This window comes from Musa acuminata, chromosome BXJ2-6 (assembly GCF_036884655.1).
Source record: "Musa acuminata AAA Group cultivar baxijiao chromosome BXJ2-6, Cavendish_Baxijiao_AAA, whole genome shotgun sequence".
NCBI classification, from domain to species: domain Eukaryota; kingdom Viridiplantae; phylum Streptophyta; class Magnoliopsida; order Zingiberales; family Musaceae; genus Musa; species Musa acuminata.
The window spans coordinates 36641934-36659371 of NC_088343.1; the positions used below are offsets into that span (position 1 = coordinate 36641934).

The window sequence follows — 17438 nt, forward strand, 5'->3', positions numbered from 1 at the left end:
TAAAGAAGATCAAGTGGATAATTGATATATTAAAGGAAAGATCCTCATGAACCTTCCCATGCAACTTGCGTTCATGTTGGCAGGTCATATGAAATGAACATACCACGCATTTTTATTGCGACCACATACCTATAAGATTTTAGCAAATCATCAGCATGTCATTCTGATCACGTATCCAACTGTCTCACAAATCCTAGATCTATATGGTCTCAACCAAAAGCATGAATTCTTATCCACGGGCAAACCACATTCCATGTTACATGAAATGCAACTTTTGCAGCATTTATTTGTCGGAGACATTTTTAGCTTGACATGAAACATGAACGATCCTGAATTAATATGATATCTCGACAACAAGATACTCATCAAATCCTTAATTCCATTGAAGCCGCGGGTCCCATGGTCTCAACAAAAAAGCATGAATCCTAATCCACATACATATCACATTCCATGTTACATGAAATGCCACTTTGGCAGCACGTATTTCTTGGAGACACCTTCAGCTTGACATGCAACTTCAATGATCCTTGAATGACAAATTAGTATTCTATTCTGGATGACAAGATACTCATCACAGAGGAAACCACACTCAGTCCTATTTACCGACATGATTCAGCATCCAAAAAAATGACACGAGGGTTCAAATGTCTGCTGTTACATCTTATGAATCTTCAGCTCATTCTAGGTCTCTACTTCACCAGCATCATGATCATCAGTGCCAGATGAACTAATATTCACCATCACATTATCATCAGTTAATTCTTCAGCATTGGCTGCTTGGCTCTCGTCCTGTGTATAATTTATGTCTGTTGCATTATCCACAGGGTGTTGCTTCTCCATCATACCAGACAATGCCAATTTTGGAGACCACTCAAGAACATCATCAATGATATTGTAAACCTTCTTTTGGTATCTGCAGTAAAGAAACCACCTTATATATAACAGCAAAAAGGGCCACAAGGCAAGCAGTAAAGAGGTCAATATATCTTGAGACTCGACCAGAATTCAAGAATGTAACTAAGAAAGCTTTCCATCGGTGGCAAAATAACAGTCAAAAGGATTTATAGAGTTGGCACAAACAGTTGAAGCATTTTAACGATTGTCAATATAGGCAATTGATATAGAAAGTATATAGTTGGAAAAAAAAGATACCTAGCTCTTGCAGCCTCATCAGGAGCGTGATGCCTAAGCAACAATATGAATAGCACAGCTGCAACAGCATATGTAAGCCTGGATGTCCACTTTGGGGGTTCTTCTTCATCCTTCTTCGGCCAAAACCGAATCAACTCCCTAAATGTTGTTTCCTCAGCATTGATATTGGGGAAAAACCAAATGCGTTTTCCCAATACGACATAGAGAAAACCAAAGATTGCTCCTCTCACTGAAAGATGAAGAATGAAGCCAAAGAACATCAAAGAAAGGCCTTGTTATTTGGTTACTGTCAAGCATACGGCCACATCACACCAAGGAAATAAAGTGCCTTAGATTTTTTTGTCAAGGTGCATAAATAACCTTCTCTTAGTTGTCACTAGCAATCAGATTATTGTGGGGTTAATAACTTTTAACTTTTTCAGTTACTGAGCGTCATCACCAGAATAAGCAAAAACAATGGAGTTCCAACCAAACTAGAATCAAGGAAACATATGAATTATCCATGACACTAAATCATAACTATATCAGCTGAATTAAATTTGCATTGAAAAAATTAAGCCAAAGGCTCTAAATCATAACTTCATAAGTATTATTTTCCAAGCAAAATTCAGAAGCATTAAATTTTGAGCAATCTTCCTAAGTTCTAAGTGCATATTAATTATTATGTGATATGATCAGAAAACGATATATCAACAAGAACATTAAACTTTGAGCAATATAAATTCTAAGCATCTTATGCAATATGAATGGAAAACCTTATATCAACAACAAAATTTGGGTATCAGTATTTTGTACTCTGTACTTGAAATATGATTTAAGGAATAAAAATATAAAAGATATTCATTGATGCTAGGCATCATAAGATGCATTACCTCCAGTATAGAATAGATATAGTGCTAAGGGGTGGTTGATAACTCATCTAAATGCATTCACCTGAAGCAGGATTATATCCTATGCGTTAGTATTATATGAACCTCTTATTCTGCTTCTCATTCTTTTCTTTTTAACCCACCATTTTCCTAATACCATCACCTCAGGCTGCCTTCCAGGTTAAACTGATTTGGCAAAGGTCTCATCTAAAGTTGTCCATTATGCCCGCTTAAACAACCTCACAAGGAGATTTGATAATTACTCTACCTCTTTGCCTCTATGATCAACTCTCTTCTTGATAGTGAGAACTACCTATTGGAGATTCTATTTGTGGAGAATTAATAACCCAAAAAAATCTGTCTAGATTTTATTCCTTTGGTCTTGGCTTAAACAATGTCTTAATTTGTAGCTCTTTTACATTTTATTTCCTTTTGCAGTTGTTTCTTTAATGCAATGAGTTTAAGTAGGCTACACCCTATTTTTTTCTTAAGAAAAAACTTGTCATAGAGAAGTCTATTACTTCATATAAAATAAAAGCACAAAAGGGAATCCATGTAAACTGACCTCTCTGTTTCTATGGTCCACAAAATCCATTAACTAAGATAATGTCTTGCAAAATGGAGACCTTAACCCTCATAACAAACATAATAGCTGTAGAATGTATCATCTCTGTGTAGACTCACTTACCATTCTATGCTAGAAAACTTTGGCATAACTTTCATTCTTCAGGTTATTTGATCTGACCATGTCTTGTAGGACATATCACACACTGGTATATACCAGCAGAAATGATTATTCGTTATAAACAAATCTTTGCATTGACCACTAATTTCTTTACCAAAAAAAGAACATCCATGAATTGTGCGAATTTGCCAAATTTGGATATCCAGTATTAGAATGCAGTGGTGTAATATAAGCAACAAAGGTTATCTTTTTCTTGTTTCTCAGTGACATAGGGGCAGAAACAAGTCAAGCATGAGGGAGTAGGCCTAGCTCAAATTTTGTTCATTTATGAAAGAGTAACTTGAGCAAATAAATTTGAATTCCAACTGAGTTCTAAGGCTCATGGGTAACCTCTTTAGAAAACTTATAACAACCTGCGGTCCTGTCTTTCATATATGTTAAGTACATCTTGCCATTAATCTCAAACAAATAGTCAAACACTTCATTTTCTATAAACTGTATGATTATGACTATATCCAACAAAAAACAATTGTCAAGCCAATTGGCATACATCATCATAGTTTGAACTATATCACGCTACAAAGATATCATTGCTGGAAGTGCTGACAGAAGGTTAGTGCTGCTTTTGGCCTATGCTACTGCCACAAGAGCATGTCAATTGGCATAACACAGCATTGTGTGGTGTCACAAAGGTTATGGACATATACATCCTTGCCATGAAATGGCAATCCTAGCTAACAAGTGTAGAAAAATATTTCATAAACATAAGATAATGTATGATGATGGTAAACAAGTTACTTGTATATTAAACGAAACAGAAAAGAGCTGGATAAACATCTATAATGTCAACTCCTATTGAGATACATATCATGCCCACATAAAAGGAGGGAAAAAAAATAATCATTCAACAGGCAGAAGCAAAATTACCAAAATACTTTAGCACATATACAGCAAAAGGTATATTTGCTTCCTCGACATTCAATTTCTTTTATTCAGTAAAAAGTTATTTAGAGTTCCTAGATAATAAAATAGACCAAATATCAAATAGCATTGACATTGTGGAACTTACATAAAAGAAGGGTGACCAAGAATAATAGAGCTCCAGCACAGGAGTAGAGCACAACAATCTTGCACTGGTAAGGGTAAACAGGAAACAAGCACACAGCAAGTGCAACCAGCGGCCAAAGGAATGAAAGAATTGTCTGCCATAGAGTCCGCCTTTTCATAAAAGTCCATGCAAAAAAACCATCATTTTCAGAGAATACTTGCTCCTGCATATAGAAATGAAAATGAAATTCAGTTGAATAAAACTAATTAGTCGAGAAGAAAATATAAAGAATGACAATTATGTCAAGATTTCCTCTATATATTTTTCTTATTCTAAAATGCAAATATAGATAAAAAATGAACAATTTTGCAAAATCATTACACCTCAGAGACAAGCGCTCAGCAACAGAGTTCCTTAGAACATAAAATCATTTATAAAACATCTGTATGGAACAAGATCAATGACAAAGCAACAACAAAAAGCAAAGAATCAGGAATCTGTTGAACAATCATGTATGGCAATGCCATTATATGCTTGATCTTCATAATCAATGAACATATGTAGGTGATAATTAAACAGCAGATGTATATGATACCCATTGACAAAGTAAAATAGACCTGAAACCATAAAACACATGCTTGATCGTCACATACTGCTGACAAAAAAGCATAATCAAATCAATGGCATCAAGTGTATAAAACATCATATTCAAATGCAAATGAGTAACTGTATTATTGATATGTCTATTTAAAGTATGTTGATGAAAGGAAAAGGAAAAAAAAACTCAGATACAGATGGAAGTTTTTGTTATTTCTACAACAGCTATTAGTGATAATAGAATATGACAGCAAGATTGTTGTAGTAGGATTCTGAAATATGTTGGTGTAGCACCTTGCATGACTCTGCTACACTGGGATCCTTTTGATCAGATGTATACAATAAAAATTTTCCAGTCTAAAATCAAGCAGAAGGGTCCTATGGTATAATAGAATACAAAAGCAAGATTGATGCTGTTACACTTGACACAGAAAAAGAGGAATAACAAATTAGGGAGAAGAACAAGACAAGATAGAGAAACTTCCGTTAGAAAAAAGAGAAAAAGATAATGTAGAATTCAATAGACTTCAAAAAAACGTATATATCCATACTCCATCTCCAACAATCATTGAAAACATATGAATAGGCATTTAAGTGATAATGTGAAAGTAATTTTAGTAGGAATCTGAAGGATGATAGTGTAGCTCATTACATGTCTCCGCCACACAGGATTCTATTCGATCAGATGTATAATCCTATGTAAAAAGGGTCCAGTTGTACAATAACATACAACAGCAAGATTGATGCCGTTACACTTACCACAGAGAGAAAAATAACAAATCAGGGAAGGGAATAGGACAAAATAGAGATAGAAACTTTCGGGGAAGAGGGGGAAAAGATAATAATGGAGAATTCATTGGATTTAAGAAATCAGAATATAATCTTCTATTTTCTAAAAGACAACAGCCCTAAGTTATATAAATACTTTGACCACACCCAAGTCTAACTTAAACTAGGATTTTACGAACACCTTGAAATTTATCAAAATAGCATCCAACAGACAATTTGACTTTTACACTTAACACCAAATATGCCTAAAGTAATTTCCAACTTTAAAGGAAGATAAAAATAAATACTTATAATATTGTCCAAAAGTACTTGAAAAATTTAGAAATACAACCTAGCATATACCTAAAGTCAAACTTATCCTAGTTACAAACCAAACCAAGATCAAAATGCACAAAATACGCCTTGCTGTAAGCCTGTAACAATTGATATTGGATCCTCAATCTAAATGCTACAAGCTGATGATGGGAATCACAGTTTCTCATCAAAGACAAGAGTGACAGATGGCACCTCTGCATTCTTGTCAAGAACTTGAGCTATACTTCGATCTGTAGAAGTGATCTAGCTTTTAATATGTGCCGTCTACAAACAAGAGGTCATAAAATTGCGCCATCGATTTGCAATGCCATGCAGGAGAATATTCATATGCAGGAGAATGCTATGCAGTATTTGTACATCATGGTAAGCAAATAGATCTAAATGCAGCAAATCAAACAGAATTTATTCAACTTAGATTCCTTTAGTTTCAGCTGCTCCAACAGTTAAACAAAAATCATAACATTTGTTAATGCAATGACATGTGCACAAAATTACTGAAACCCAAGCAACTCTTGATCATCTAACTTTAGACTGAAACATGAGGACCGCAGGACTCAAAATTTTGTGCTTTTAGAAAATGCCTTACATAGTCTTCGTACATGTAGAAGCACATCAACAAGCAAATACAAGAGGGTGCCATTGGTCATGACCCTTCAGCAATTTTGAAATGAGATTCAAAATGCTAGTCGATTGTGAAGAATAAATCTCATAAAACAAAGTCACAACATATATCATATAAACATTTAGCTTTTATTCAAAATATTTGGGGTTTGTTCAAGCAATGGCTATATCCTCATGACATGATACTGCAAAAAATTCTTCCATAATTGTTCCAAAACTCCTAATTGTTCTTACATATCATCAACCAGGCAGTTTTGCACCTCGAAATTTGAATCCATATTGCATCATCCTATATAGGTTAAACACTTGAGATCCATCTAGTTCATCCTAATATCAATGCTAATAATATAAAATATGCATCTCAGCCCATGCAGAAATATCTATATTAAATATCTTCACCAGCTTATCATAAAACATCCTGGTCAAAGTCATAGCATCCATGTTTTATTATCAGATGAGGCTTCAAATCATCTACATTTGGTAAGTGAATCTGACACACCATCATCAAATCAATGTTTTATATATTAAAATATAGGTTTCGAATTCTCAACCTTTAGTAAGTGGATTTAGTACACCATCACCAGACGGTGTAAACGAATTGGGTGTATTTTTATACCTTAAATATTGGTCCGGTGGTGGTGTAACCCACTTACAAAAGGTTGAGGATTTGAATCCTCATCTAATATATTTTCACCAAAAACATTTGTATGGTTGTAATGTATCAATTCTATTTACCATAGATTAAAGGTTTGAGACCTCATTTGATATGTTTTCAAAAGTAGTAGTAGTGGCATACCTAATCCATTTATCAAGAGTTAAGGGTTTGAAACCTCATCCAACATTTTTTTCAAAGTGACAACAAGCTAAGCTAGTAAAGGCATTGTCAGATTATTGCAAGGCCTTGGTATCAAATCCCCTTTCATCACTTAATTCTGCAAAAAAGAACTATATTTCATCACTTACTAATAAACTAGAACTTCATAAAGCTAACGAAGTGGTGGAGGATCTGGTAATGGAAAGATAAATAAATCCTCTGGCTACTGGCTATTTAGCACTAGCTGAAATAACTTAAATTTTTGTTATGATCTTGGTAATTCAAAAACAATAACACATTGAGATTTCAAGGTAAATTCCTGACTGGAGAATTTCAGGAAACCAAAATTTTAAGAAGCATGCAAGCAATAGATGTGCAAAAGAAAAAATCAACAGCATATAACTCGACTCTTCTAACAGACACAGTGTAACAAGAATAGGTTTTCATGGACGTCAGACATTGATTCCGTATGGAAGTTTAGCAAAAATGAAAAACAAACTAATTAGATTAAATTTCACCAAATCATAATAACTAAATCATTAAGGACTTTCTGTCCAAATAAAATGTGAACAATGCTTCAAGTTATAATCATAATCAATAAGGACTGTCAAGTCCAAAACTTCATGTGAATAAGTGTTCCTTCCTGCTGGAATTTTGCAGATCCTCAGTGTGAGGACCTTTTTGGATGAGCTCACTTCTTGTTTTGGGCCAAACCTCATATAGTAACAACAAAAGTACAAGATACTCTATGGAAGAAGAAAAGCTTGTGTATCTCAATAATGCTTAAAAATAACTGTTGAGGAACTCATATACTGGGGAGAGAAAAAAACAAAATATTCAGACTGCATGTGATTTGAGTCTATAGTTAAAAGGGTACTTACAGAATGTATCTGCAGATGAGCTGGCCATGAGGATAACTTTTTCTTCCCAGGCCTAATAGTTTTAACCACACGGTCACATCTTACCAAAAGGTTCTTCATTAATAAGGTATTAACAATATCCTCCACCTCTAAATCCTTATCTGAATCTAGGATTTGCTTAACCTCTGGATGGTTTCTCAAAAAGATGGTAATGTCTTTCCCTCTAAAGTACTCAACTCTTGTTTCTTGCATGATAGCCCATCTTGATTCTAGCTTCTTATTGTCTCTAACCTTCTCAGCAAATAGCTGAAAAACATCTTTACTCGAAGATGTCTTCTGCAAATAACATGAAGCATGTAAGACAAATCATGCTAGTAGTTTGATAGAAACATTCAACCCCTTCATCAAACTTATTCAGAAAAAAAGAAGAAAAACTAAGACACCATGTGCTAATTAAATACAATATGCTGCTTGACAATCAAAATCCAAAGAGATAATTAAATATGTTTAAACTATGTGCTAATAAATTCTGACATAATACATGCAACAATATGGCCTTCCGGTTGACAAATCAAAAGGAGTTATTCATCCAACAAATAGCAAGTTTCAACATAAAGGTGCCTAATCTTTTCTCCAGGGACGTGGCCCTTAAGTTGATTGGGGACACAATCCAATGGTAGCACAAGACAAATTCAGGCTCATTAAGTAATATAAAGTGACAATGAATATAATTGTCTTTCATCATTTTGTCTTATAATCACATCCTAAATGTAAATTTGCCTTTGTGAAGAAAAAGTAACTAAAAAACAAGTCGAAAGAAATCAAGCACAAAGGGGGTATGACATCAAGAATTCAACATAAAGCACAATTTCCCAGTTACATCATCCATTAGGAGGACTTTCAAGAACCACATCTCAGGACTAACATTGACCCTTTGCCTAAATAGGATCCAAGTTATGGAATCCCCACTTCCATGGGGGTGAGGTCGCATTCACTGGCTCTACATAGAACCTCCATTGAAAAAAGTCTCATGCATCATGGGTCACCCTTTTATCTCAAGACTAACATCAAGTATGTCGGAGATAGCATCATCATTCACTAGAAATAGTTTTTGCAGCCTTGTGAAATGTCCTTCCATAGTGTAAAAGAATCCAAAATTTAAATGATCAAAGTAACATACCAACCAAACCAGGGAAAACAAGTCTGTCCAGAAACAAAGAACAAATTACAAAGTGGTCTATCTAATAGTGTGTCAAATTTACATCGAATATAGAGAGATTGAACGACAAATTAGAATCATACATTTCATCAGCATTCCAAAATGTGTTTTTTTCAGGCATTATATAAACGATACCTGCCAAATAACTTTATAAATACCAATCTATCAAAAGACAACTCCAGTTTTGCATATAATTTATATGTATTTTAACAATTAAGCAAGATTCACAGTAACATAAAGCTAAAATCATAATTAGAATTTAGAAGTATATAAGAAGTTTCACTTTTATAATTGTCTTAGTACCAAAACAGGCAACTCGTGAGCCTCATTTATATAGAAATTATTAGCAATTATTGGAACCAATGTTCATTGTGCCGCGGTTTACTAGGCAGTATGTATCGGTCTGATAAGGGACCGACACGCAGACCGCCCTGTATTGAGCGATCCATGGCATATGACCCTGTATCGCTAGGGTCTGTACCAAACTAAACAATCAAAATCCGATCATTGCCAACTTGCACTAATCGGTAACGGTCGGTTTTCAACCGATACCAATCAATGGCTGAGATATATTGAATTCAAACGGTCCATTTGATCGTTTGAACCAGATCTATGGGTTTTTAAACCCTTTCGACCCCTTCATTCACTCTCCTTTCACGGTCTTCTGCTCTCTCAATCTCTTTCTCACCCACTTCTTTCTCTCATTCTCTCATTTGCACTCTCGTAAACTCCATAAGATTGCAATTTGTGGATTGGATCAAGCTTGGGAGGCTAATTTGGAAAGATTAATACCTAAGTTACAGGAAGAACTCTCTAATCAAAGGTACATATTCTTTTTCTAGATTTTTGTTGATTTATGAGATGATTAAGCCTATTTTATGTTCTCGATGTCTAATATGTTGTTTTAAGGCCTTTATGATGGTAAGAATAGAGTCAATTAGGGAGTAATTATGATTTTTAATGCTGTGAATAATTTGTTTAATGCTGATTTAATCAAAATTAGACACATATTGGGTGATATCTTTGTATTTCATGCATATTAGGGTGATTTATATGTTTGTGAACGTAGAATAGGTTTAATTTCGAAGCAATTTACATTTATTTCCAACTTAAAAATCCTAATCTATTTTTTTTTAATTTTAGATAATTTCGGAGTAATTTTTGGCCCCCGATACGGGCAACAAATACCGTGTCGCTGGCCGACACGCTGACTCAGACCGATAAGGCTAGCCTTGACCAAAACAATCACTTTCTAAATTCTTATGCCTGGCCAATTTCCAACTCTTATGATTTGCATAGTTTAAGATAATTTGGGGAAGAGATTTTCAAAAAATAAGACCATTAAATAATACCATAGAAATAATGAAAAACTCCATCGAAGATGCAGTGGGAACAAACCCCAAGTATTCTTTAATCTCCCACTTTCATACCTCAATAAGGATGTCATTTAGCCTTATAATGTACTCGATTTTTATCTTTTTATTGTTTTTTTACATCGGATAAATTTTACTGACAAATTATGGCTCCTAAATGCATGGCTATATTCTAGATCTAAAAACACTAAATATAAAATAAAGTACTGGCTAAATAATTTGTGAAAACAATTCCTCCATTTTACTTATTTTTGACATAATATAGAAGCTCGACATCTCAATTTTTCCCTTTTTCTTGTGCAAATATATATATGCTTCACTCTATCTTTTGTCCCTATCATATTGTAAGACTGTCGTGAGCCTTATTTTTGTGAAACTACCACTTTCTTGGTCTTTCTTCCTGATAATTAAAAATATCTAATTCACTTCCATTTTAATACCCATTTTGCTATAATTATTTTTTAGAGTTTTCACCACTGCTAACCTTTCTTCAATATGAAACCACTACCTTGACATGATGAGCCATCAAATCCCACTTGATATTAGTGTGATTTTCCTCTAAATTTAAGTATCATCATTAGTTCAAATATACTTATTTATCTTCCTAATATGAGTCTGAAATCATCAATAATTTCTATTAATTTTTACTTCTGTTATAATTCTATAACCTTTTAGCTTCTGCAATAGTATTTATCCTCCTCGTGATAAAATGTTAATTTAACATATTTATGTGCAAATAAAACATAATATATCTATTCCTATTCTTGAAAAATATATAGAAGACAGCAGCATCTGAAGTCATGTCTCCCGTTTCAATATTTTGCAATATTTACATATTCAAATTATCAATGTAAGCATTTAAATTTCCTCAAAAAATTTCCAACACCAAAAGTGATTCCTATGAAAATTCATCTAATCCCGTTTGGGCATAAGCATAAGTACTAACCTCCTAATACATATTTAACATTAAAATTGTGTCACTGATTCTTTTAACATTTACATTTTTTTCTTTCAAATGTGCTTTAAATTGAGAGATTATAGAAGCAAAATACAAGTGAAAATCAGGAATAGCCATAGAAAATAAAATTGTAGAATTCAGACATTGGTTTCTGGATGAAATGTACAATACAACCACTTCATCTTAGGATGCATTGAGTAAAGGATAACAACAGAATTTCTAAACCCCTAATTTTCATCTTTTATGCCACAAACCTCTACAGATGACCACACAACAGAACTATTTAATAATATGTAGTGCAAAAATCCAAAATGTAATAAAAGTATTTTATGTTGGATCACAGTGCACATTATTGTCCCAAAGAAACATAGAGATTTCCTATGTCAGTGTGAACCCTACCAAAGAATGCAAGGGGCTTAAATATAGAAATATAGAACATGTAACTTTATGTAATTAAATGCAGTTTATGGTTTCTTTTTGTGTGTGTATATATATATATATATATATATATATATATATATATATATATAAAGAGAGAGAGAGAGAGAGAGAGAGAGAGAGAGAGAGAGAGAGAGAGAAATTAATAGTTTATTAAGGCATACTTTTCCTGGTTCATTAGGCCTTGGAATCTACATCCTACACATGTGAACTAATTTAATTGGAGGATCAAGAAAAGTGTTAGTCACTTTAAGAAGTCAATTGAGTTAGATTGAGCTCAAAGTAAAACAGGCTGATACTTCATTCAATCAGCTAGTATACCCGCATGTCTTATAAATAGTGCCTCCCTCATATAGTCGATGCCCATCTAAAAGAAACCAGTGATACTGACAACAGGGGGTTTGTAATGTTGTTTGGCTGAATATTAGAGATTTTAAATGGATGCTTATGTAACTGAAATCAGTTATTGGAATGGTTTCTCCAACTGCCTGCTTCAATGTTTAATGAATAAAGGGCTAGACACTGTGAAACTAGAGTCCACTAGGCAAGTTTTGATCTGTAGTCATTTATTATCAGTCGTTGAACATTTATTTTTTTCAATAAATTTCAAGTTTCATGTTAAATTTTGTATACAAAATAATTTGCTGGCATGTTGACACTTAATTAGCCTCTTGATCCTAAAATAATCATCATCCCCTATCTCTTCGATGTAATATGCAATTTCAGTTATTTTATCAAATATGAAAATGAGTCCTAGAAAGAGTTAAAAGCAGGGAGTTAAAAGGAGCCACAAATCAGATGCAAACAGAAGTTAGGAGAAATTAATCCAGCAGGTATTGACCAGTTTCTTATGACAGTTTTACTTCTGTTTTTTCTTCGCATAGCAGTCCTTAAATTCTCTTTACTAAATGCAACAGACACACTGGGTGATTGACTCACCATAATATTTTCTTTACATTAGTTGATACTAAATGCCAAAATCCCAGCAAATGTGACATTGAAAGTTGTTTCCATAGACAAGCTGTTTCAAATCCTGAAAATCAGTCAAGAATTCCTAAATCTGCGATGCAAATATTTGATAAAAAAATGCCGGCATGATCAGGTGGAAACATTATTTTCTTCTCTCATGGAAATCTTTACACAAACCTACCAAGACTTGCAAGGAATTCATAAGATTTGGGTGTTAACTTAATTAATTTGCTTTATACAACAGTTCCATGTCACCTAAATTGTGCCCAACTTTAGATTGGCTGTGTTAATTTTAACAAATGAACTTGGTGCCTATCTACTTTGTTAATCTAAGCATATTAAATCATCTGCCAATTGAACATTTCAATCACTTTAGAAAATAGTAAATCCAAATGGAAGACCCCACTGTAGGTTCCTTGCTCTTGGTTTCAGCAGATGCCATCCTACTTTTCCTTCTTTGATCACACTTTAACTCAACTTTATATGCAGGAAAATGGAAAAAAGTGGAAGTTATAAGATTAAAGACATTTGGCCTGGTAACATTCCTGCACCCTACCAAAAGTAAATATATAGATAAGAAGTGAGGCAGGCACCCTTTTCTTCCCTCACTCATACACACACACACACATCCCTCTAGGTTTTGGATGCTAGTTTGATTTTTGATAAGCAATATTTATATGGTTAAGTTTTTAAGTGGCTTAATTATCATAAATGTGTCCAGCAGATGCCAAATATAAGGCATACTATGTTTAATCATTAGTTTCTAATCTCTACATCATTAGAATCTAGATAAGATCCCAAAAGGAGTTAAAACAGCAGGTTGATAGCTCTCACGAACAGGTAGTGCTGCAGGTTTTGGAAAATAAAAATCATGGTACCGATTCAAAGGATAGGCTCCTAGGGTTACTATTATGAACTTCTGTGTTGTGTATTCAGTTAGTTAAAATCGAAAGAAATATATGATTGTAAGCCAAATTCATCTAGATCAATTAAAAAGTCCTACGACTGAAGCCTCATACATAGTTTAAAAATCTTGGGGTGACCAGCAGCAATAAAATCAAGAGCGGCATAAGCTAAATCTTAGATTTACATCAACCATGAAGTTCAAGACAAATGGACATCTTCCTGCACTAGAGCCTTCTTGAGGGTAATATTTATTACTAATCAAGACAAGAACCAGCAAATTCTTTCTTATTGTTTCTGATCTTCGCTTACCTCTCACCCACCACTAATCTGAACTCACTCACCCTATCTAATGGTTCCATTTATATATCTTTGAACATGTATAAACCGCATTTCGATGGTTTTTCCTACATTTTGTCTTTGATCGGTAGTATCAGAATGACCCCTAAGGCCCTAACTATTCACAAATAAAAGCATTACCTATTATATTTTCTTAGTAGACCCACAAATCAGTAAATTATAATAAAATTAGTTTTGATGAAGTTGTACACTGGTTATCAACAACTTGATGCAATCCCCCTCCGACCATGCTTGAAATGGACTATAGAAAGGGTCATAAATTGACTAGACTTCTTTTCTTTTTCCTCAATTGTTAACTATGATTTTTTTTTACCTACTCCAATTTTTTTCTTCCTTCAAATTCTTCTTTCTACTGAGTGATGTAGAAATGAATTGACCACTACATAATTATTCACTCTTGATCAGCTTAAAATTTGATTGACATAAATATGCCCAAGATGTGTTTCTATACATTGAAATCATGGATGGAAAAGAGGGATGATAAGAAAATGTGAGACTAAAGGATGAGACCAGCCATTTTTCCCAATATCCCTCCTCTATCAACCTACTTCTTATATAGAAGGTGAGAGGAAGGATATATTAAAACAGATGAAAAAAATAGCAATTTCTGCCAGCAGTTTGGCTATATATTAGACATTTTTCATTGAAGAAAAAATAATGGTTTTGCCATTTCAAACTCAATGCAGTCATTCTCAGTAGTTATCTTCTCATAAACTGAAGATGCTAGCGTAAATATGGTTTCTTTCATCTAAATCTTTACTCTTCGACTTCACATGCAAATATTTGGTAATCACTTGGTCCTGGAATGTATCTTATCCCAATGCACTTGATAAGACTTGCAGCAACTAAGACAAAATAACTATTGGTAGTTTATCTAAACTTCATTCAGTTTATGATCAATGGGTAAAAAAAATAACCATCCTATTCAAGCTTCATCACTTGTAGGACATTCTATAGAACTGATCTGTAGTTGGTAGCCACAAAACCAAAAATAAGCATACAGGACTCAACCATTTGCATTTTTTGTTTTCATAGTAGCAGCACAACCAAATGGTCCAAGAAGATTTCCTTCCATGTGGGGGAATTTTGGATAAAAAGAAGCATATAGCTGGACATGTGTTTAGTGGATCTTTTGTTTTTAATCTCATCTTTTATTTTTACTTTAAATGTTCTATTCTTATTTTCAAGCAAGAAAGAAAAATTGCATATATACATAGGATTTTCAACGAAATCAAAATTTCCATTATTACAACAAAATTTCTAACACGAAAAAATAAGTATGGAACTACTTCCGCCATTTATACTACTTGCCTATAATTTGGACTTCTGTTCAGAACCTATCGAACAAAATAAATAGGCAGTTCATAACCACCAAAATCAACAACCAAAACAATCAAAGTACGAATGCACCATCCGGCAAGAACTTTCAGCCGCAAAAATAATTGCACCTAATTCTGCTCGCGTCGGCGAACAGACCGAATAACCCCAACCATAACAGCAATCGCACAATCAAACTTCATTTCGCTGAATCAAATTGCAATATATACAAAAAAGAAATTGTTCCCCAAAAAAGCAAGATTCATAAAGAAACGAAATCTCAAATCCAAACGCAATGAAAGGAGCCGGAAAGGAGAAACGAGATGGGAAAAAAAGAACAAGAAACCACAGAGAAGAGGTGAGGAAAGAAGATCAAACCTTGGATGGGGGATCGGAAGGATCTCTTCCCCCATTTTGTGGGACTCTCCGAACCCTCCTTTTATCCGTCGCCGACTTCGTCATCTCTCCCTCCCTCCTAATTGGTTTCTTCGTGTGTATCAAAACCCGAGTGAATCGGGATTAGGGTTTCGGCCCGCGATCGGTTTATGGGGAAGAGATCGAATCAGAGACCACCGGACGCGGCCGGCCTGCGGACGTGGACCGCTCCTGCCAATTTGGGCGCAAACACATGATTCGTTTCTCAGATCGCACGAATTAAATACACATTCACGGATCTCATTCCATCCATTTCATTCGCGTTTCCAAGTAAAACCCGCTTCACTCGGGTATGCTCTTTTACACGTGTCAGTCACGAATTTGATCAACGTGTACTTTAATTCGACCTTAAATGTGCCATAAATAATACATATATCAAATGAGTATAAGTTGGGGATTCAATCCTCGACTCAATTCCAATTGCAATTCCAAAAAGCTCAACAGCGACCGATGTGGGTTGGCTGATCTATTATGTCATCGAACCCAATCCAAGCCACAGCTTTTCCATACGTACGCTCTAATATGAAACTATTTTAATATATATTATTAATTATTATTATTATCAAGTAATTCATCTCAAAAATATTTGTTGAGCTTTAAGAAAACTTGGCATAGATGACTTGATCCGAGATAACTTTGCTCGACTTGATCTTCAAACCTGAGGTTTTGGAGTTTGAAGTATCACCGTGATTCCTCGGAATAGTTTGACCTACAAGATGATATCTTGTCTTGAGCTTTCGATTTGGATGTTGATGAAAAATCCCAACTTGATATCTTTCGATTTGATCGTTCTCTTATGAGATTTGTGTAAGAAATCACTGAAACCAATTTGTGTTTCTAAATCATTATAATAGAAACATAATAAAAACTAATACGGAAACAAAATAGCGTATCTTCAGCGATTGTCGCCAAGAATTTCTACAGAGATTTCTTCCTGAACTTTGGTGCTTCTCGGCTCAGAACTCTCGCTTTAGATGGTGTAGGAAAGTCTTTCGCTTCAAAGAGATGATTGAGCCCAGGGACCAAAATTCTCATATATATAAATGTTCTCCCATCAAGAACATTTATTATCACCAAATCATAACGTTCAAGAATTAATTCAAATTTGTAACGTTTGGACCATAATTAATAACTTTAATGATATTAAATATTCAATTTAATAATAACGGTTTCATGCATAAAGAATAAAAAATTGAAATCATTTAAATCATAATAAATGAAGAAATTCATGATAATGAATTATGAATCATAATGAGAACAGTTATATTATTATTAAATTATATATTTAATAATAACAGTTACATTCTCGTCCATACGTTTATCTTAATAATTTGAATTAATCTTTCTCGAACAATTTTCTTAAGAAATAAATACACGAATCATAGCGATAAGTCCTCTAAGAGCGAGTATTATCATCCATGTATCATGATGTATTTAGTTTCTTAATCTTAATGTGGTAATATTACTTAATGAATAAACCTTATGTTTATTCTTGGTCCAGTAACAATATATTTTCTCAAAATAATGTGCACATGAATGAGAAAATTACATAATATATAAGAGTTTCAATATCATTACAAAGTGGAACCAAGTCTCATTTTTTCTACATGATCCTTGAAATTCAGAGGTGGCATGCCTTTAGTCAAAGGATCAGCAATCATCAATTCAGTGCTTATATGCTCAATGACCACTTTCTTTTCCTTTACACGTTCTCTT

The 17438-nt window shown here is 33.9% G+C and overlaps 1 protein-coding gene across 2 annotated transcripts; it reads right to left on the reverse strand.

The window, feature by feature from the left end:
- Positions 1-359: 359 nt before the first annotated feature.
- Positions 360-15927, reverse strand: LOC135615391 (uncharacterized). 2 transcript variants are annotated; one of them, XM_065113817.1, is made up of 5 exons: positions 15666-15927; positions 7772-8086; positions 3776-3977; positions 1153-1381; positions 360-913 (listed from the first exon to the last, which is right to left on the reverse strand). In XM_065113817.1, exons 1-5 carry the CDS (start codon positions 15747-15749, stop codon positions 682-684), a joined length of 1062 nt encoding a protein of 353 aa, XP_064969889.1. In that variant the 5' UTR covers positions 15750-15927; the 3' UTR covers positions 360-681. The 2 variants fall into 2 exon arrangements, with proteins under 2 accessions (XP_064969889.1, XP_064969891.1); XM_065113819.1 differs by having other exon boundaries at positions 505-913; positions 7772-8083; positions 15666-15899.
- Between the last annotated feature and the right edge of the window lie 1511 nt (positions 15928-17438).